Source organism: Sinohyriopsis cumingii, chromosome 18 (genome assembly GCF_028554795.1).
Source record: "Sinohyriopsis cumingii isolate HCF-2022 chromosome 18, ASM2855479v2, whole genome shotgun sequence".
Classification (NCBI taxonomy): Eukaryota; Metazoa; Mollusca; class Bivalvia; order Unionida; family Unionidae; genus Sinohyriopsis; species Sinohyriopsis cumingii.
This window is the reverse complement of record NC_142978.1, coordinates 88,173,684-88,196,467: the sequence shown is the minus strand read 5'-3', so window position 1 is coordinate 88,196,467 and position 22,784 is coordinate 88,173,684. Positions and strand designations below refer to the sequence as shown.

Sequence of the window (22,784 nt, the reverse complement as noted above, 5' to 3'; positions counted from 1 at the left end):
TACATTTTATGTGTGGGAAATTGATTTCTTCGCTGTATTTGCCAATTTCTTCCCATGGTAAATGCTGTTTTGTATACAATTTTATAGAAAACACATAATTCTTCCATTACTTATCCGTTAATGGTTGTGCTGTTTGTCTTTTTGATTTTCTTTTTTTCTTCTTCATATATTCCTTTTTCTTTTGTAAAGTCTGCTCTATTTACCTGCTCTTGTTTATTTCCTCGAAATTTATAGTCATATAGATAGATATATATATATATAACTGTTGCTTTTCCCTATTAGTCGTTTTATCATTACATGTATTTAGAGTGTGTGATTTGGATTTTTAACATAGCTTTAACGATAACATGTATTTAGAATTAAAATATAACCATTTTCAACTTGTTACCTTTGCCTCTATTTCATTTAACAGTATTGGTTTGTCATACTTTTATTTTTTTACCACCCAATCCCACATTCTACTACTATAACTGTCATAATTCATAAAACTATAGCTTCAATTTTTTTTGCATATTCTTCTTATGAAATATGGAGTTATTAATTTTACACAAACCTTGTCATAATGTATTCCTATTTTCAAATTTTACAACATTATTTTTTATATCATAATCTAATATACATAATATTTCTGCATTTTTTTTGGTAGTTTTCATGCCTATTTTGGGGGTTTTAAAATGTATCTATATAACTGCCTTCATTGTTTCCATACCAAAAATATAATTCAACTTTAATTCATTTTCTATGTATGTTGATAACTTGATAGTTTTATAATACTTAATAGGTCTGTATGTATTCCCATATATGGACTCTACATTCCAGTTAATGTCACCCCTTATTATTAGGTATTTCATTGAGTACAGATGAACATATTGGGTAAAATTTGCATGAATTTTAGTTGCCATTCAGTAAAATTTGGACGAATTCCAGTTGCCATTTTTATGAATTTTACCATGTACAATATTCTGAGAACATAATATACTTTTATTATATGCCATCCACTACCTTTATGTGACTCACTTGTTAGTACATTCTTCCATGGTTACTCAAGTAGACTATATTTTCAATAACTATTATTGGTATACCTGGAAAAGTTTCATTTATATTATTGTTACGTATCACTACACCAAGCCCCCACCCCCACTTCTATCTTGACTCATTATACTTCTAATGTTTTAACCTATCTAATCTTCATTTTCTTTGTCTGCTCTTCCTTCCCCTACTGATTTTTAAACATTATTTTTATTTTTGGCAGTTACTGCTGCCTAAGTTGATAGTTTGGCCTGTGTTTTTGTTTTTTTTTTGTTGTTGTTTTTGTTAATCTGATTTGGGCAATCTTTACAGCCCATTTGATTATAGCCAGGGAACCTATAGCGTAAAAAAAAAAAACTTACTTGCAGTCAGCACGGTTTGCATCTTAAATAGTGTGATGTTCTGGTCTTTTTAATTGAAATTTTGGAAGAAATATAAAGTTTAAAGAAACATCAAACAATACCGACCAGAACCTTGAATAGCATTAAGTACGAGTGAATCAACTTGCTCTAATATTGATACTCCTGAAATATGTTGCTCAGAAATAAAATAAAAAGATTAAAATAATTATTGTTAACTTAAATCAAAATAATACGCAAAATTTGACACACGAACTGCATTGCTTATTATTTATCGTTAAAAAGTTATTATGTAGGGGAAGTAACTCCTTAAAATATTTCCGGATCTTTCCGAAGATTGGCGGAAAGGACAAATCTGAACTTTGACCTCTCCGGAAAATCCATTCGAAAAGCGCGGACAGGGGAGACAGAAGACTTCATAAATTCTCAAATTTCATAGTGTCATCCTCGTTTTTCAAGACAAAAGGTGAGATTTTCAAAAAGTTAGAAGTAATCATTACTCAAAAAGGCATAGTTACATTTGAAAATTGATTTTAAAGGCCTAAATTTCCTCCTTACAGCTCGTGGACCAGTCCAAAGAGAAAAACGGATAGAGAAATATGGCGTTGACGCGTTCTGAACAGGGGCAAGCAACTCCGTATAGGGGTTGACCTTCATTTATTTTGCCAATATTTAGCATTGAAAATTCCATTAAATGAAACCAGATTTAGTTCTTGTACAGCTGCTTGGCCTTTCTCATCTTAAATTAAATAAAAATTCATAATTTCTCAGAAGAAATAACACAATAATCCAATGACTGGAAATGGCGCAATACAGGTCACACGTTTCTGCGTGCTGTGGCTTTGTTTATGACCACGCCGTGCCACGTATTGAACAAATAGCCATTAAAGTGAAAGCAGTTTGAATTTGCCGTCTCAAGTCCGAAGCGAGGTTTAGCCTATCTGTAATATTCGCCATAACTGGTTGTACACGGTCCAGACTGCAACTGTTACAGTCCAGTTGAGAAATTTTGACCAACTTCCTATAATCATAGATTGGAAAAGTTCAGGTACACCAAGTTTTGAGAACCAGTCATAGACTGGTATAAAGGCTGAAAGTTACCAATTTTGTATTTATTCTTCTCTCTATTATGGTAGCATCATCTAACATGCACTTCATAAAAGTGATTATATCAATCTTAGTATTAGAAAGTATGCAAGAAAAGACCTCAGAATTGTATTTCCTTCTTAGACAATCAATATTCAGTTAATGAGATATATGAAATTGAACATCCATTGTATTAATATTATTATTATTATAGTACCCTTACATACTTTTCTTGAGGCTATGATGTTATAGCTAAAAGATCAGAAAAGTTTCAACATAACCAGACTCGCAGTATTACTGTTTATAGGTTTTCCAATCCATGAAAGGATTTCGTTTCAAAATCACTCAGAGTTAAAATGGCTGTATTTTTAAGTTTGCATTTGAGAGGTAATAATCAAAATTAGCTTGGTGTACCATTTTACTTAACTGTAAAAGCATTTTGAACCATTACTTAATATTTGAGTGGATTTAATTTGCAACAGATATTACAAGTCAGGGTTCGCGCTGGCTTTAAAAAAGTTTTGCCCCAAAAATAGCCAACCCCAATATTTGGTTGCCAATTTTCAAAAATGTTGGCATTTTCATAATACAGTTCTGTTTATCTCAACATCCTTGGGACCAAGATAATATTGTTGACATAAGCAGATGTTTAGATAAGTAAGGGGGGTGGACTGAAAATAAATTTAAATTAAGCAGTCAGGTGAAATTTTTTAAGAAGTGACCTATCATCAGTGACTAGGATTTACAAAGAGAAAAAAAGGGAAATGTTGATTAAATAAGACACGTACCGGTAGTCTGAAATATTCTCGTATATTGACAACTTACATTTGTGTAATACATTTCACAATGCGTTAAATAATGTAAATGTGTGTGAAAAATCCATGAAATGAGTACTAGCTCATATGTTAGAAAAGTCATGTATCAGTCAAATCCCATTAAAAAATGCAAATAACGTATATAAGTCCTCTTTTGCTCTCTATGCCATTGTCAACAAACATGTTTCAGTTTACTCTGATATTCATTATCCTTGTAGTATGTGGTTGTATAGTTATTTATATGCTACATTTACATGTACTTAAATTGGCCTAGATTTTGGTCAGCCCGAGACAACTACCATGATGCAGAGGCTACCAAGGGGATGAAACTTTTCATAGGGAAATGAAAATGTGTATAAATGAAAGAGTTTAACCAACATTTTTGTGAGATGTTCTACCTTCATTTAACTTAATGGCCAGATATCTGTTGTTTCAAAATATTGGAAACGGGAAACTTTAATGGCATAATAAATATGATCCAACCAGTTAAAAATGAAACGATGCTTTTTTTATGTTTGTTAATGACTTCCTTTCATCAAAGGTCTTCAAATTGTTTTGATAAAGGTGCATTTGCTATTGAAGGTGCCACTAAAGGCCCTCTCTGATGAACCAAACAAATACCTGTTTGTTATTGCTGTGGCAACATCAAATAATTGTAGAATATTGACTGAGACATATTGTTTTTCCATTTGCTTAATATATATACAGCATGATCAGTGTGTTAAAGGTAATAGTTTTTCTTTAAAGTTTCAGACAAGCTTTCTTTTTGGTAAATTTTTCAAAAAGATTTTTAAAAAATTGCTGTTGTCTGGTCAGTTGTAGTCGTTCAGAGGTGGACAGTTGTAGCTATCATGACTTTTGGTTATCTTATGGCATACAGTAGTACTAAGGCCAGACATCAGCAAAAGCTGATTATGACATAACAATGTCATGTTTCTGTTAGGGTGGTTTATCAATGTGAACAAAGGATTTGTTTATGAAAAATAGTTTTCAGTGCAATTATACTTGTATATCCAAGTTTTCATCATCCTGTCATGGTGCCTTTGAATTTCTCCACTCAGAACCTAAAACTATATACAATTTTTAACAGCCAAAAATGTTCTTGCAAAAAATTCATCAGATGGTATATTTTGTCGCCAATAAGGGAGAAAAAAATCTCATTTTGCGACATTGGCAAAGCCCAGAATGATCCCTGCAAGTATTACTAATAAAGCTATGATTTATAGGATCATGCAAGTTTTTTAATTCATTTACCTCTTTATCCAAGAGAAAGATTAAAAATTGTAGAAATTGTTATAAATATGCTTGTGGTACAAATAAAACGGGATTCTATATTTTGTGACTAGGAATGAAAGAATCATGTATAATGTCTTGCTTGTCAAAGTTTCAATCAATCTTTTTCTCTTTGTCCTTGTAAAAAAAATTGATATATTTTATCCTTTTCTTGTATTATCTAAGATGTGGACAAATTTAATATGGAACAACTTCATCAGGGATTGTGGGGGTGGGAATGATATCTTGACCCATCTTTATTCTGACAAGATTCAGTTTATGCACACAAAATTTTTTTTTGTTGTCAAATTAGGTAAAACATCTGTAGACTCATGGTGATATCGTGTGTGTGTGATTTGGATTTTTAATGTAGCTTTAACAATTTTTCAGTCATATCACTACAATGTCTGCAGTATGACAGTTTATAGTGATGCCTAGCACTGGGACATCATGCCTCAGACGTGTAACATGATGTCCCATCCAGTCAGATTATCCTGACACCAGGCCGAATAGTCCTACCACAAACCTCTTCTTGCTGAGCGCCAAGCGAGGCAGCTGTTAGTACCATTTTTGTAAGACTTTGGTATGACTCGGCCAGGGATTGAACCCACTGCCCTGCATCCAAGGCGGATGCTCTAACCACTAGGCCAGTGGAGTGATCTGGTGATATTGTTTGGAACTGCTATGTTTGGAGTGTGTGTGATTTGGATTTTTAATGTAGCTTTAACAATTTTTCAGTCATATCGCTATGATGTCTGCAATGTGGCAGTTTATAGTGATGTCTAGCACTGGGGCATCATGCCGCAGACATGTAGGATGATGTCCCACCCAGTCACATTATCCTGACACCAGGCCGACCAGTCCTAACACTAACCTCTTAATGCTGAGCGCCAAGCGAGGCAGCTGTTAGTACCGTTTTTGTAAGTCTTTGGTATGACTCGGCCGGGGATCGAACCCACGACCTCCTGCATCCGAGGCGGACGCTCTAACCACTAGGCCACCGGAGCGGTTGCTATGTTTGGAAGTGCTAAATATGTACATGATGCAAAAATCATTAACGCAACTTGAAACACAGCAGGGACATTTGCATCAGATAAAACAATGTTCTATTTACATGGTTACCAATTTTGTATACGTTCACAGCCAGTAAATAGAACTCAGCTGTTTACATATATAAACATTGCAATGTTAGTTCTTTGGTATTATATGTATGAGGGAAATTGATTTTATGACCAATATTGAAATATGTCAAGAAGACAATGTCTTTTTATCACAGAATTATTGTTAATATGTAACTATTAGGTAACAAAAATTTGTCAACAGTCCATGAAATATGTAACAAACTCCTGTTACTGTCAGTAAAATTGTTAAAGAAAGTTTACCAAAACTGATAGACAACTCAGCATAAAATGGTGCAGGAATAAATGGGTTTTAAGTTAAAAGTTCTTTCCTTTCTTTTATGCAGAATTAAAGGTACTTGCATGAAATTTCTCTAGCCCATCAAAATGCTTCATTTGCCCAAGCTACATGCAGTTTTGCTTGGGAGTTGTCATCCCCTGCATTTATTTTCAGGTGAGGTAACTTGAAACGATCGATTGGTTGGTTTATATTGTCAAATGAACACATGACGGGTTATTTGGCAATTTGAATAAGTGCTTTGCCGAAGACATGCCTCAGCTGCATGTCTAAGTGGGATTTGAACCTGCACCATTCTGGTTTCAAGACCTGCTTATTAAACAGAGCCTTCATGATTTAGACAATATTTGTTTTTCTTATAGAATAAAAGCAGATGTATGGAGGATCCAGGAGGTTCAGCGGACATACAAATGGTAGAGACAGATGAAGGGGTCAGGGTGACCATCATTTCTGCAGAGGAAGTGGAAAGTGGTTTTATTGGTGATGAGACAGGAATGGTGGTTTTGCATGCAGGAGAAGGGCTAGTCCATGCTTCAGGTCAGACTGAAACCCTGATGGTTGATCAAGGTGTTGGCGATGCACTCCAACAGCCTCTGCACCTCTCAAATGACACCCTACAGAAGGCAGACCCAGAAATAGTGACAGAATCGGGAGAGGAGGTAATTAATGACCTAATCAAGATGGAGAGACAGGAGATTATTGAGGCACTCAAGGTCCAGATTAAAGAATTGGTAAGATTTTGTTTTTAATTAAGAGATGCACTAAAAATAAAAAGCATTATATGCATGGGTTCTGAATTGTCCTCTCGAATATAAAAGAGAATAGCCTGCTTACTAATAAGCATATCTGGTTATTTTAACTCTTTTTTTTTTACGTTGAAAAAATATTTATGGGGGTTGATGGAAATGATATTTTTTAGCAATTTTAGCATGAAAGCCTGATATGGGTTATTATAATTTTCTGTTTCATCATTTATGAATAATTGTGTTTAAAAGTATCATGTTTACAAAAGTTGTCTGCCCTTGTTGTTTATGCCAAAGTGGTGCATCACTAGAGCACTGAACTCACAGACACATTATGAAATTAGAAATGATCCTGTGGAATGAAGAAAATGAAAACAATACAATGCTATACCTACATTCATTATGGTCATCAATCAATCAAAAAGTTGAAAACAATTGGTGACATTAATTAGACAGAATTACAAAATAGTGTACATTCAAATAAAGTACTGATCTCAGTATCAGACTTTCATACTATATAAAGCACTTTTAGAAATTAGATGAATCAGCTCCTTATTTATAATCAAAATTATTAATTATAACTCAATATATGAACTGCAGTTCTTGTAAATGGTATACAGGTGACCCAACCACCTACAAATGTAATCTGTTTTCTCCAGGCATATTATGCTATGTTCCACTTGATATTTGCTGCTCTTATTTTTTTGTCATATCTATAACAGACCTGCCAACTCTTACGAATTTGCCGTAAGTCTTAGAAAAATTACCCTTAAAATACGGACTTAAGGCATAAAAGCAAAAACTACAAAAAAATGATCATTGCCGAAAAATCCGGAGAATTTGTTCTTCTGTGTTTGATTTGGATCCGTGTTTTATATTAGAAATAGTGAAATTGGTCAGGGAACCAGGCTAACTTTACAGCAGCACATCAGACACTTTAATCTGCACCTGTTTGTTCATGCAAAGCATCTGCATTATCAAACTGTTGATCTGGAATTTTTATTAGATGGAGTCCAGCAAGCTATTCATGTTTAAGGTGATTGTGAGGGAGACACTTGGTGGACTTGTTTGCTATGAGGCTAAAAAAAAAAACAAGTTATTCTTTTATGTCTCTTCAGCACCAGGTCAGGATCTTGGGCAATGGGCACTCTCAGTCTCCTGTGGTCTGTATGCATACATGTATGACTGCCCACGTTTCAAAATAACTCTGCACATGTTCAGTCAAGATCTCCACTGTTCAGGTCATCCTTACTGTTACCCAATGAATCAGACATTATGTTCTATCAATTCTGGCCCTTCAGTACAAATTGGAGGAGGGAATAATTAGCTTGGACTGGGGATTAGTCTCCTGGAAATGGACATCACTGCAATAGTAGCAGAAAGTATTACATAATTAAAATGAATTGTACTTACCAAAAATCTATAACTGAAAGAGACATCAGTGTCATTTTTAGACCATTACATAAACTTTTATATTTAGAGAGAAAGAGTCATTGGCTGATACAGGGAATCACAATCAGTGACTGAACATGAACAGTTACATAAGGTGCCTATTATACCAGATTGCTTTAACTATAAAGTTATCATTAAACAGTGCTAAAAAGTCTGACGCCTGGGGCCCTTCTAATTTTAGTTAGGGCTCGTCCTGTATTTAAAGTGAGGTGCCCATCAGGCTTGTCGAAAAATAAAATAGTTCTCCTGAGGAAAAGAGTAAATCTACTTTCAACTTGGCATGATCTTAATCAGATTACCACTGTCCTACGTGAAATTGAAATATGATTTTAATCAAATTGAAGCTTTGCTAAAAACATGATTTTGTACTCCCAAACCCTCAGACATGGTCGTGTTTCGACAAAACAATTTTCAGTAATCTTCAAAAAAAAACATTTAACAAAAAAAAAACTTTCAGTCTATGTTGCTGGTTACATGTAGTATGTATACACGGTAATCTGTAATGATTGGAACTGATATAAAACTATCCCTTTGGGCATTTTAAACAGTGGCAATTAAAGGAAAAGGGGTCAGGTATAAAATCAAAGTTTCACCTTAACTGGCTGACAACAGTAAGATGTGTAGAAGGTTGCATTGAACAGCGGCAATGTTTCTTTGAAGTTGGATTTTACTGCATATATACAATACAAAGCATGATCATTTCAGTTGTGGGAATAGTATTCAAGTGTAATTCGTTTCTATTAAATTTTGGGTTTGTAGAAATTGGAGTTCACCATACGTGCCAACTTTTCAAAAACCAAGTAGGGAGAATAACAAATAAAATAGTGAGATTTGGACCTAAAATGGGGAGGTTTTTATGCTGCATTTTTTAATCACCAGTTTCAATAAATATTTATCATTCTTCCATATCCAGTAAAGGTGAAATACTCAAAGGACGTGCCAGAGGCACCTGCAGAAACTTGGTGAAGGGGCACATAGTGCTCAGCCATGAAATTTTATGTATAAAGGTGAAATTAGGGGAGGCGACTATTGTCCCCACCCCTTGCCCAAATGTGTGAGCGCCGCACCATTTCTCTCAGTGACACGCTTTATTTTCCCACAGGACAAGCCTCCCTTTTCATATTCTGCTCAGCTGTGGCTAAACTGCGTGATAACTCTGTTAGACTAAAGTACACAAGCATAAGACCAGTGTGACTAATTAACAGTTAATCCTTATCATTGCATTTATCTTGTGAAAAGGACTGCCCTTCGGACATACTTCAAAGAAACTATGTTTTACAGTGTGTGTATATAAGCACCAGCAGTTGACAGGCAAATGAACGATGCCTTATTTTGTTGTAACTTACTATGCCCAGGACTTCATTTTAACAGTTCAAAACAACAGTCACAAGATACTGTACATGTGGCAACTGTTTATTACATGTTTTATATCCCACCTTATTTCCTTAAGTTTAAGGCATGTAACACTGTTTACTATATAAAATATTTACTCAGAATTAGTTCTTTGGGAGCACATATACTGCATGGCATATTTTGTTTTATTCCTTCTATTAATTGAATCATGGTAAGTAAAGTTACGTATACTATAGATAATGTAATGCCTAGAATTATGAAAATTGGTGAGGTGGTGAATCTTAATGAGTACAATCACACAAATAGACAACTAACACATAATTCATGCTTTAACTGGCTTTGGTTAAATTTTCTGTTTTAAAATCATTTATCAAGTTCTGCTCATGCTAGAATCATCAGACCAATTGACTGAATGCATCTGAACTATTTCCACACCTTTCAAAAACAATCATAGTGACCCCTTCATCTCACAGTTTACCTGATATGTTAATTGTGTCTTTACCAAATGGATTTTTGTACACCCTGTGTGTGTCTGTGTGTGTGTGTGTATGTGTGTATATATATATATATATATATATATATATATATATATATATATATATATATATATATGTATGTATGTATGTATGTATACAGTTAAACCTGTCTCATGAAACCACTGCTTTGAAAACCACTTGTCTTAAGACCTTGCACAGATTTATTGGTTTTATCGCGTTATTACTCGTCATGAGACCACCTATCTTCTTTTTGGCAGAATGGGTTGTCTTTCAAGACAGGTTCAAATATACTGTTAAGCTAGAATCGTGAAAGTTGATGTGTACTACACTGTATGCTCTCATCACCAAAATAGGTCACTGTGATCTATATTCGTGCTTAACTGACTTGCATTCAGTCTCAAGCACAATTCCTGTTGGAATCATCAGACTTGATGATCGATGATCATCAGACTTGATTGTACATATACGTATCTCTATTAGTGCCATACTTTCAAAACAAAAGGAACCACTGTGACCTATATTTTGTGTGTGTGTGTGAGCACCAAGCAAGGCAGCTGCTAGTACCAATTTAGGCCACTGGAGCTACCAATATTTTGCAATCTATAATGTTGTTATACCTGGAATCATGAAACTCCCTGAGAGGATGCATCTTGAGTAATACACCCTCATAATGAAAGTAGATTACTGTGACCCATAATTTGCACTTATATGACTTTGATTAATTTTTGTGTATTTATTGTTCTGATTGAATCATTAAATCAGATGATTGTATTCATCTCATTTTTGTGTGCTACACCATACAAAAAAGATCACTGTATATATTTAATATAGTAATGGCTTAGGTTATGCTTTGCATGCATCTCAGGACCAATTAGATTTTAGCATGCTGTGTAAATACTATCCTGTCTAAAATCACATCATTTAGTGAGGGGATGCATATTTTATTTAAAAAGACAAGAGAGATTGTGACCTATATTTCATGCTTGATTTTTTTTTTTAAAGGTTTGTGAAAAAAGTTTACGCGATAGGTACTGTTGATGCTCCAGTCATGAAACTTGATAATTGTATGCATCTAAGTTACTCTTAAAAGCAAAGAAGGCCAACAAAGGCTTACATTTTAGGAACTGATAACGTGTGTTCAATATTTGTGATCACAGATTCTTTTAAGCTATATACGTCATAACCTACTTGGTAGGTCCTTTCTGACCAATGTGTTGGAAGCAGGAATTTATGTTTTTTGAATTGTAAACTTTCCATGGTAAATGATTAATTGCTATTTATTGTATAATGCCACAAAGTAGATTTTACTCAACTAGTGAACTGTTTTACATGTGACTGAGTATATGAATTGGAGGAGTGGACTTCATGCAGCAGGTTTTTCATGTAAGGCAACACTTACACTAGTTAATCAAGCCAGTTATTGAGGCATGAGATATCCCTGTTCTGCATGGGTTCTCAAAGCTTGTGACCTTCACCCAGTCAAATTTGGATGCATGTGGTCCACAGTAATATTAGCTTCTCAAGCATATTTTTAGAACAGTGATTTTTTTATATATAAAAAAATGCTAAATCATTAGTCTTGGGGGTTTATCAACTCACTATAGTACCTCTACTGTGATACAATAGAAAAGAATGTTCTGGGTTTTTCTGTTTTATGTCTTCTCTGCACAGTCAGAGTAGGTACAATATGTTGGTGGGTTGGTAGGTAAGTAAATAGGTGAGTGTCAGAATGATATGTGCTATACAATGCTCATTACAAGTTACAATTTTCAGTTTAAAAAGATTAAAATTTAAAATGTAAAGAGAACAAATTGTTTTTAAAAAATCAGGAAAGGGCTAAAATTTTGTTAAGATCACATGGTGTGAATTTATTTTCTGTTTCATACTTAATGTTTACAATGGCTGCTAGAGCCTACCAAAGGCTTCATAAAGGTGAGATGTGTAATCGCTGATTACACTCAGGTTTTCTAAGAATATTAATCATTGTGGACAAATGGATTTCTAAGAATACTCACCATTTTGGACAATTTTGCACAGCTAATGTGCCATTTTCACACAGCCAAGACAAACAGAAAGCAACGAACATGTTCACAATGTAAACACTTTCACTTTTGTGGGTGACTAGTATTCATAGTCATATTTAAGTACATGTATCTTGCATTTCATTTCATTGTTTACCTATCCATTTGATCCTCAGTGTTCTGATGCATGTATTCAGTGCATGTCAGTTCATTATTTACCTATCCAATTGATCCTCAGTGTTCAGATGCATGTATTCAGTGCATGTCAGTTCATTGTTGACCTATCCAATTGATCCTGTGTTTGATGCCTGTATTCAGTGCATGTCAGTTCATTGTTTACCAATCCAATTGATCCTGTGTTTGATGCCTGTATTCAGTGCATGTCAGTTCATTGTTTACCTATCCAATTGATCCTCAGTGTTCAGATGCATGTATTCAGTGCATGTCAGTTCATTATTTACCTATCCAATTGATCCTCAGTGTTCTGATGCATGTATTCAGTGCATGTCATTTCATTGTTTACCTATCCAATTGATCCTCAGTGTTCTGATGCATGTATTCAGTGCATGTCAGTTCATTGTTTACCAATCCAATTGATCCTGTGTTTGATGCCTGTATTCAGTGCATTCATTTCATTGTTTACCTATCCATTTGATCCTCTGTGTTTGATGCCTGTATTCAGTGCATGTCAGTTCATTGTTTACCTATCCATTTGATCCTCTGTGTTTGATGCATGTATTCAGTGCATCTCAGTTCATTGTTTACCTATCCAATTGATCCTCTGTGTTCAGATGCATGTATTCAGTGCATGTCAGTTCATTGTTTACCTATCCAATTGATCCTCAGTGTTCTGGTGCATGTATTCAGTGCATGTCATTTCATTGTTTACCTATCCAATTGATCCTCTGTGTTTGATGTCTGTATTCAGTGCATGTCAGTTCATTGTTTACCTATCCAATTGATCCTCTGTGTTTGATGCATGTATTCAGTGCATGTCATTTCATTGTTTACCAATCCAATTGATCCTCAGTGTTCAGATGCATGTATTCAGTGCATTCATTTCATTGTTTACCTATCCAATTGATCCTCTGTGTTCAGATGCATGTATTCAGTGCATGTCAGTTCATTGTTTACCAATCCAATTGATCCTCAGTGTTCAGATGCATGTATTCAGTGCATGTCATTTCATTGTTTACCTATCCAATTGATCCTCAGTGTTCAGATGCATGTATTCAGTGCATGTCATTTCATTGTTTACCAATCCAATTGATCCTCAGTGTTCAGATGCATGTATTCACTGCATGTCATTTCATTGTTTACCTATCCAATTGATCCTCTGTGTTTGATGCCTGTATGCAGTGCATTCATTTCATTGTTTACCTATGCAGTTGATCCTTAGTGTTCAGATGCATGTATTCAGTGCATTTCATTTCATTGTTTACCAATCCAATTGATCCTCTGTGTTTGATGCCTGTATTCAGTGCATGTCATTTCATTGTTTACCTATCCAATTGATCCTCAGTGTTCTGGTGCATGTATTCAGTGCATGTCAGTTCATTGTTTACCAATCCAATTGATCCTCTGTGTTCAGATGCATGTATTCAGTTCATGTCAGTTCATTGTTTACCTATCCAATTGATCCTTAGTGTTCTGATGCATGTATTCAGTGCATGTCAGTTCATTGTTTACCAATCCAATTGATCCTCAGTGTTCAGATGCATGTATTCAGTGCATGTCATTTCATTCTTTACCTATCCAATTGATCCTTAGTGTTCTGATGCATGTATTCAGTGCATGTCATTTCATTGTTTACCAATCCAATTGATCCTCAGTGTTCAGATGCATGTATTCAGTGCATGTCATTTCATTGTTTACCTATCCAATTGATCCTTAGTGTTCTGATGCATGTATTCAGTGCATGTCAGTTCATTGTTTACCTATCCAATTGATCCTCAGTGTTCTGGTGCATGTATTCAGTGCATGTCAGTTCATTGTTTACCAATCCATTTGATCCTCTGTATTTGATGCCTGTATTCAGTGCATGTCAGTTCATTGTTTACCAATCCATTTGATCCTGTGTTTGATGCCTGTATTCAGTGTATGTCAGTTCATTGTTTACCAATCCATTTGATCCTGTGTATTTGATGCCTGTATTCAGTGCATTCATTTCATTGTTTACCAATCCATTTGATCCTCTGTATTTGATGCCTGTATTCAGTGCATGTCAGTTCATTGTTTACCAATCCATTTGATCCTGTGTTTGATGCCTGTATTCAGTGCATTCATTTCATTGTTTACCAATCCATTTGATCCTCTGTGTTTGATGCATGTATTCAGTGCATGTCAGTTCATTGTTTACCAATCCATTTGTTCCTCTATTTTGATCAATGTATGCAGTTAATATTATGCCTTGAAAGCTTACTAATAAATATTGTTTAAAGCTGTTGTGATTTTGAATTTCTATTCCATTACTTTTATATTTTGTAGATAATGTTAAATTTTCTCTTGCCAAATGTGGAATCATTGTATTGTTTTTTTTTTTATTAAAAAAGAAAGAAACAAGAATAGAAAAATTTAATTTTTATGTCTCACTTTCTTATTGTTGTGTAGAGTTTGAGAAAGAGGACACTTGGTTTCTTTGGCACCATGTCAATCATTTGAATGGGATAATACCTACCTCTCCATGTATATCACATCATGAGTCATTCATCCAGATCACCATCATGAGTCATTCATCCAGATCACCAGGACAATCATTTCAATGGATAATACCTACCTCATCTAGTATATCACGGCATTGCTCATTGTGGCATGGACATTGTGACTTGCCTCTTTACTTCATTGATTCTTGTTAATCTGCATGCATTCCACCCACCCACCATACATACCTGGAAAATGTTGAGTCAAGGATGCCTATATTGTAGTAGTGGGCATGGTTTTCCTTGTCAGAGATGACACTAATAAATATTAAATCATACTGGAAGTTAATTGTGTACCAACATAAGGTACAGTGCATTTCAGGCAGAATTTTAGAACTTGAACTTCATTTTTGAAGAAAACAAATAGAAAAATATTAAAATCTTCCAATCAAGAGTAACTTTATTATCACCATTTATTTCTCATCACTTTAAAATTGAAATATGTATTACCATCCTTGTCATAAAATAAGTAGAGGGTCATTGTGATTAGAAATATGTTTATCCATTGCTTTAACAGAAGGTCAGTGTGATTAATATTATGTTTGTCCATTTAAAAAGGTCAAATAATAACTTTGGTCACCAGAACGTAACCCAGGTCGCTGTCAGATCTTCCTGTAGGACAGTGTAGCTATGATTTTAATCAGATTGCTTCTGTATTTACAATGTATGAGCCCCAGCATTTTTTTTATATCAACATGTGCTTGAAACTTGCAGCTCCCACTTTGTCTTGAGGAATAATCTGGTACTTTCATATGTTTGGAGTTTCTAATCCAACTTACTGTGCAGCATTTTTTTTTTAAAGAACCCATTATAAAGCTACTTATATGTAGGTACTGTAATTTCAGTTCTAGTATAATGTTCTATTAAAAATCTTGAAACAGCAACAAATAGTTGAAGAAATATTTGGTATCAAAGAGATCTACTAGTATGAATATACTGCATTAATTTAAAGAAGCTTCTGAGTAAATGTTGACAATTTATGGCATACAGTAAGTTATTTGTAAATAATAGCAGGCATGCCCTTATGCCCTCTGAAATTTCAAAATATGTAATGAACTCAACCTATGGTCCCTAATGAAAAGCTAGAGAAAAACAATGGAAAATCATTTCAGACCTGTATGATGTGTTTATTTTTATATTACAGTGCTTGCAGCTTTCAAATGCTGGTGAAGAGTCTTTTCTGGTGTCTGTAAGGGTGATTGATGGTACAAGTAGCCATGTAGGATCCATGAAGGGAGATCACTTCATGCTACTCAGACAGGAGATCATGCAGGAATTCTCTGACTTTTGTCTCGGTATGTTGGCACCCTTTAAAAAGATAAACATTGTTAGTGGTTTATATCTCTCCTTTGAAGTAAAATTAGTTTCATAAATAAATACACAGACGCTACTGCCAAACACACATAGCATATTGAAGAGCAGTGACATGCATAAGGTGCCAGTAATGGCAAGGGTATTGCAATTTTAAGTATATTTTGTTAATTTGTGTATTCAGTATACATGATGTTATGCAAGTGATTTACCATCATGGATATGCTCTCACAAGGACTGTTGCATTACAGTTGAAGATTTATAGTAGAGATCCTGATGCTGCCATTCAGTTGTAGGTTTTTTGGTTTTCATTTATGGGATTGGTGGTGAGCAACAAACAAATATCTATTAAAAAAGTCAAAACTTTTAAAGTGACAGTCTTGTTCATCAAACCCAGTGAATGTATGTATGTATGTATGTATGTATGTATGGCTGTACATATTGTCCCTTACTTTAATGAAGTATGTGGTCTTTACATATTGTCCTTAACCTTAATGAAGTATGTGGACTGTATATATTGTCCCTAACCTTAATGAAGTATGTGGACTTTACATACTGTCCCTAACCTTAATGAAGTATGTGGACTTTACATATTGTTGCCATTCTTAGGGAAGGAAAGAGATTTAGATAGCAAGCCACAAATGGTTGACCCTAGCGAGGTGACACCACTGATGGAAGACAAAGGGACATTTGTTGATGGAGTAAGGAACATTGAGGAGGAAGATGATGAGGAGGAGGAGGAAGAGATAGGGCCAGAGGATGCCGATTCAGAGTCAGCTGTGGAAGAAAGCATGGAAGTAAGGAAATAAATTTGTTAAATGTTTATTGCACGCAGAATTTGTGTAGCCAAACCTGTAGTAACCATACCTTTTGGTTTGTAAGTATCATGCACTTTTGCTGTTCTTACGTTTGTTGGAACCTCACAGGACAATTTTGACTGCTTCGGTGGCCTAGTGGTTAGAGCGTCCACCTCGGATGCGGGAGGTTGTGGGTTCAATCCCTGGCCGAGTCATACCAAAGACTTTAAAAAATGGTACTAACAGCTGCCTCGCTAGGCACTCAGCATTAAGAGGTTAATGTTAGGACTGGTCGGCCTGGCTGTCAGGATAATGTGACTGGGTGGGACATCATGCTGCATGTCTGTCGCATGATGCCCCACTTCTAGACATCACTGTAAACTGCCACACTGCAGACATTGTAGCGATATGACAAAAAATTGTTAAAGCTATGTTAAAAATCCAAATCACACACACAGAAAAATTTTGAAACTGAGACCAATTCTTGGGGTTGTGAATTTTTGCCAATTCAGTGATTCTGCAGTAGTATGCTGTATGTGCAGGGGGGTGGGTAGAAACTTACACTTTGTACATTCAAGCCTGATCAGGATAATGCAAGGAAAATGACCCTGAACATTCTGGTTTTTTTTAATGTAAAGTTGGTTTATTTCTACGAAATTTCTCTTGCACAACAGTGTAGTTAGTTGTCGAGGTTAATTGGGTAATGAAATTGTCATCTGCTGGTATGATTGTGTTTCTTTTATGGCAAATAATGATCTGTATATTTATGATTAAAGATCCAGTTAGCTTTTCATATCTTGATGAGCATGTTAGTAAGATGTCACTTAATGGGATTTTAAAATGTCAATTTTGAGAAGAAGAAAAAAAGCCCTCATTCGAAATCTGAACATAATACAGTTAAACCCCAGTATATATAGGGGGCCCCGAGTGGCCGAGTGGTCTAAAGCGCTCTTCGTTACGGATCACTGCCATCTCACCTCTGTCTGCGGCGGTTCGAGTCTAAGATTCAGCCAATGTGGGCATGTGAGAAAGCCTGCCAGTAGCTTCTCGTGGATCGGTGGTTCTTTCCGGGGTTTTCCGGGTTCTTCCTCCACCATTAATACTGGCCGCCATGTATAGCCTATCGTGCTGAAAAATGGCGTTAAACCCCACAACAACAACAACAACAAACCCCAGTATAGCACAATGATCAGGGTCCACTTAACAATAAACCCCAGTATAGCACAATGATCAGGGTCCACATAACAATAAACCCCAGTATAGCACAATGATCGGGGTCCACATAACAATAAACCACAGTATAGCACAATGATCGGGTCCACAAAACAATAAACCCCAGTATAGCACATTGATCGAGGTCCACAAAACAATAACCCCCAGTATAGCACAATGATCGGGTCCACAAAACAATAAACCTCAGTATAACACTACAGTTGGTGTCCACAAAACAATAAATGGTATAGCACAGTTATCATGGATCACCAGACAACATTGTGCTATAGATGAACAAGTCAGATAGCTGTAGAAAATGATGATGGGTGGGGCTGAAGATAGAAGTTGGTGCAGAGCTTCATTGGCACAGTTGCCATCTTAAATCAGTGTATATTAAAAATGTACATTAAGTGAGAAATTGTAAAACCAGATTGCATTTTTAAAATTTTACTTTATTCAGAGAACAATCAGGGTTCCCATGCGGGTCTGGAATTCTGGAAAAAGTCTCAAATTTGAACATTGCTTTTCCAGGCCTTGAAAAGGTCTGGAAAATTTTTAAAATGGCAAAAAAAAAAAGGTATTAAAAGTCTTAAATTTTTGTTCCGGAAAACGTGACTGCTCTTCAGGCATCTGTAGAATGCAACATCTTGAGGTGAGTATAGCTAATAAATTTGCGGGAGACTGCCACGAAATTTTGACTGGTGTTTGCTGAATCATTGAGGATTGATTAATCTACCTTTACCATTTCATTGATTCTTTCAGTAAAATTTAAGTTTTGTGTTGTACTAGTGAGAATTCATTTTAATTTTGCTGGATTTTATTTGATTTGACATTCTTGGAGCAAGCTTTTTGCTAGCAATTACAGTAACTCTTCCCGGCATGTGGGTCTGTAAATATGTAAATAATGGCCATACTGTAGCATAAATTGAGTTTATAAACACAAAAGCACATTCTATGACAAAGTGAATATTTATATCAAGGAATCAGATGATACACACGTTTTTATTTATTATACTAACTGTATTAAAAACGTTGGGTACATTTTTTATGTGTAATGTATTTTCAAGGTTAGTCTTGGACTTGTATTTACAAATGACACATGATATCTACAGGCATTGGAAGGCCTATTTAATAAAAAAAATTTACTGTTTAGTATATGCAAAAAGAGGTAAAATTTTAATTATTTTGAAGACAAGAAAACCAATGCATACCATATTTTGTGAATATCTGTCTGTACATACTACTTTATTTAAAAAATAAAATAATCCTAAATATTTCGTGAGAACTATGTGCCAGTTCCTTCTCTTGCACTCTCTGATTTCACAATTTAATACTTCTTGAACTGTATGATGTTGCTCAAAATTTATTAGAATTATTAAGAAAAGTACACAGAATTTATGCCCAAAATTCCATGTTGCAATATACACAATTTACACCATAGACATGCAGATTTACTGTAATAATAGTTAAAACCTGTACAATATGAAAGAGTGAACGATGGATTTTTCAAGAATTTTGGCCATGTGACTGACATCTATTGTAGATTTGTGGAAGTATTCAGTGTAAGTTATTTTTCAGTTTGTTTATTCATTGTCATTTTTTTCAATCATATAAAATTTGACCCAAATTATCTTATCATAATTTAATTCAGAAGTGGCAATTTCTGTTACTAAATTCTGATTTCAGATCAACATACACATGTACAAGAATAATGTAATGGTTATGCACTCTTTTAAGAGTAAGATATAATTTCAACTTTTGTATGACTCATCATTAGGGTATTGTATGAAATAAATGATTGTGGGAGGTCACTTGAACATGGCACAGACAGGCTTTATTAAATACCTTAAACAATGAAAAAGTAAATTTATCATTAAAGCTGAATGTTTACAAAATATTTCTATATTACCATATGTAAGATATATGCAAATTTCAGCTTGTAATAACCATGAGGTTAAGATTTTGCAAAAAGTGACCTAAGACCAATATTAAAATTTTTGGATGCATGGTGTGAATTTTTTTGGAACAATATCATAAAGATGAGTTCAATTTTGAATTCTCTATTCACAAGTTATGCATAAAACATTAAATTTTAAGAGCAACATATCATTTCAACGTGCATGACTAAAGACTACAGTTTACTGTATTTCACGCAAACATGGTTGGGGGCCACTTGATAAAAATGCACAGAAAGGCTTTCGAAGTACCTGGAACACATGAAAAGTCTTGTTTATTTTTATAGCTGAATGTACACTCAACATTTCTATATACCCATATGTAAGAAATATACAAATGTCAGCTTTAAATAACATGAGGTCAAGATTTTGCAAGTGACCAAAAAAAATATTAAAAATGGTGGATGGTGTGCATGTTTCAGTGCTTCCTGAGAATTTATCAGAAAAGATATTATGAAGATGAGTTCAGTTTTAGATTCAGCACATTCGAATTATGCAGGAAACGTTCCATTTTTATTTATTCTAAAATTCTGAAAATTTCATCCCCTGTTTTTATCATTACTAATTAGGTTAATAAACTTGTCACGTGGTTAGGTCTGGAAATTTTTATTTATTTGGTCTGGAAAAGGTCTTAAATCTTTTTCTAACTTTGTGGCAGGACCATGGAACAGTGCATTGTTACATGTGCAGACACATTTCTAACATAAAGCATAAATGGTTGAAGTATCAACACATATGCTTACTGACTGATCTCACTGCATCCATAAGAGTAAATCCACAAAATTTCCATCAAAAATATTCACAAAGAAGTATAATATTTAGTCTTTTTACCATAGATCATTATGTGTCGGAAGTTTGTGCATAAGGGGGTGGGCAGCAAGGACATTACTACTTCAGTGACACAGTTATCAGCTTGCTCCATATTAAACAGGAACTGCTTAAAACAGTCATTACATAGTTAATTTTCCTTTTTTGGCAGAGATGCCTTTCATTTGTAAATATGAATGTTAATGAAATCTGTAACTTGAGCTTAATTAGTTCAGAGCATATGTATTCAATAGTTGAATCTAGTTGTGTCTGTAATAGTAACTCCATCAAAACTGTGAACAAGTAGCATAACTTCTAAATGAAAAAATGTTTGCCAGAGCCATTTGAATCCTAGTACTTAATTTCTTTCTAATACTTTCACTCAAACTCATGAAATGGTTTTTTTTATTTCCCACACATTCATATATGCTTGACATGCTCAAAGGAACTGATTTCTGACCAAAATAAAATGCATAATTCAGACACTGGGAGATATTTTTTTAATGAAAGCTGTATTTAGACTTGAAAAGTATGTGTACCTGAGCTGACAATTCATACAGGAGGTATTATCCTTACGATGAAAATTATACAGGTATATATATATATATATATATATATGTAAACTGTCTGGACCCAGTTTGGCAGTGATAGTTTGGGTAGAGAGTGAGTTCCTTAACAACAGTTGAGTCATTCTCGAAAGGACAGAGGAAACAAAAACAAACAAGATTCATTAAAAGTTTTGTTTATAACTATGACTTTGCTTCACTAAAGGGCAAACACAGTGGGTAGAATGTTTGATTATATTATCCCATCCCTCCACCCCCAAAACTTAAATGGTTCTGTTCAAGTCAGTGTTAACACCGAAGGGATGGTTTTCTGTGTACATGTAAAGGATCAGTAGCTAAAAAATAATAAAGGGTTATGATGTTGGGGTGGTTTGTGTTTGGCAATGACAAAAACTACTACTGACATTTCAGGTCATAAACTTGTTCAGTGGTGTAGGATGGTTGGTTGAGCAGGCATTGATAGTTTGTTGTTCTTTCCTTAAAAAGGGAGATAAATTAATTGATTTATTAATTCAGGTAAGACAGTTTTTCAGACCACCACATTTTTTGCTTCACTTGTGACCACCTAAATTTTGAACCTAATTGTATTTGTTTAACTCTTGACTTAATCCTGCCCAGTCCTTCAAGTCTCTCTTTAATTGTAAAAGCTTTATGTTTCACTATCGCATTATCCACTGTATATACCCACTAATTAACACCTTTACACCCATTTGTTTGAGCAACTACAGCAATAATAATTTTTGAGGATTGAGTGTTAATTTTGATGGGGAGTGCTTGAATATTATTCACTGGTCCTATGATTGACTGATGATTGTCTAACAACAAGGCAAAGCCATATTGGTGGTTTTCATTGTGGGGGTTATGTTTTCCTGAATCATAACCCCCTTAATTTGAACTTTTAGCAGTGAGATTTGACTTTGATGATTAGCAATTACTTTATTTAGTTGATTTGTAAATTATGAATCTTTTTTCTCCTGAGCAAAAATTGTAAACAGAATGCATTAAAGAGAAACACAAACAAGACTAGTGGCTTTATTGTTCATGGTTCAGTAATAATAAGATAAAAATTTGTCAGCTTTTAATGAGCTGGTCTTGATTTGTTTAAAGAAAGACACACTTATAAAACCCTTTTTCCTTCAAGAATTTGACACATCTTGTTTTCTAATTGTACATAAGAAATTAGTGAAATTACTGTAAAAGTTGGAGAGCTACCCCACAATCTTTTATAATCCAGATTTTAAAAAATCTTTTCCCCAAAATCATAATTAAATTTTTACACATTTTATTCATACTTTGAAGAAAAAATATTTATTTTTTCATGTAAAGAAAAATGTTTGAATTTTTTTTACCCATGCCATGATTGTGTTCTATCCAAATTCATTTTATAACAAAGT

General features: G+C 34.5%; 1 protein-coding gene across 2 annotated transcripts in view; it reads left to right on the top strand.

The window, feature by feature from the left end:
- The first annotated feature begins 1,742 nt into the window (after positions 1 to 1,742).
- The window catches only part of LOC149777246 (uncharacterized), a 33,995-nt gene continuing 12,953 nt past the window's right edge, over positions 1,743 to 22,784 (top strand). Inside the window, exons 1-4 of one of the 2 annotated variants that reach the window (XM_089941988.1) lie at positions 1,743 to 1,854; positions 6,340 to 6,708; positions 15,887 to 16,037; positions 16,663 to 16,850. In XM_089941988.1, the coding sequence (XP_089798114.1) occupies positions 6,355 to 6,708; positions 15,887 to 16,037; positions 16,663 to 16,850 (693 nt within the window). In that variant the 5' untranslated portion in view covers positions 1,743 to 1,854; positions 6,340 to 6,354. Of the gene's footprint in view, positions 1,855 to 1,892; positions 2,437 to 6,339; positions 6,709 to 15,886; positions 16,038 to 16,662; positions 16,851 to 22,784 lie in introns of those variants that run through there. The other variant, XM_089941989.1, reaches the window with a different exon arrangement.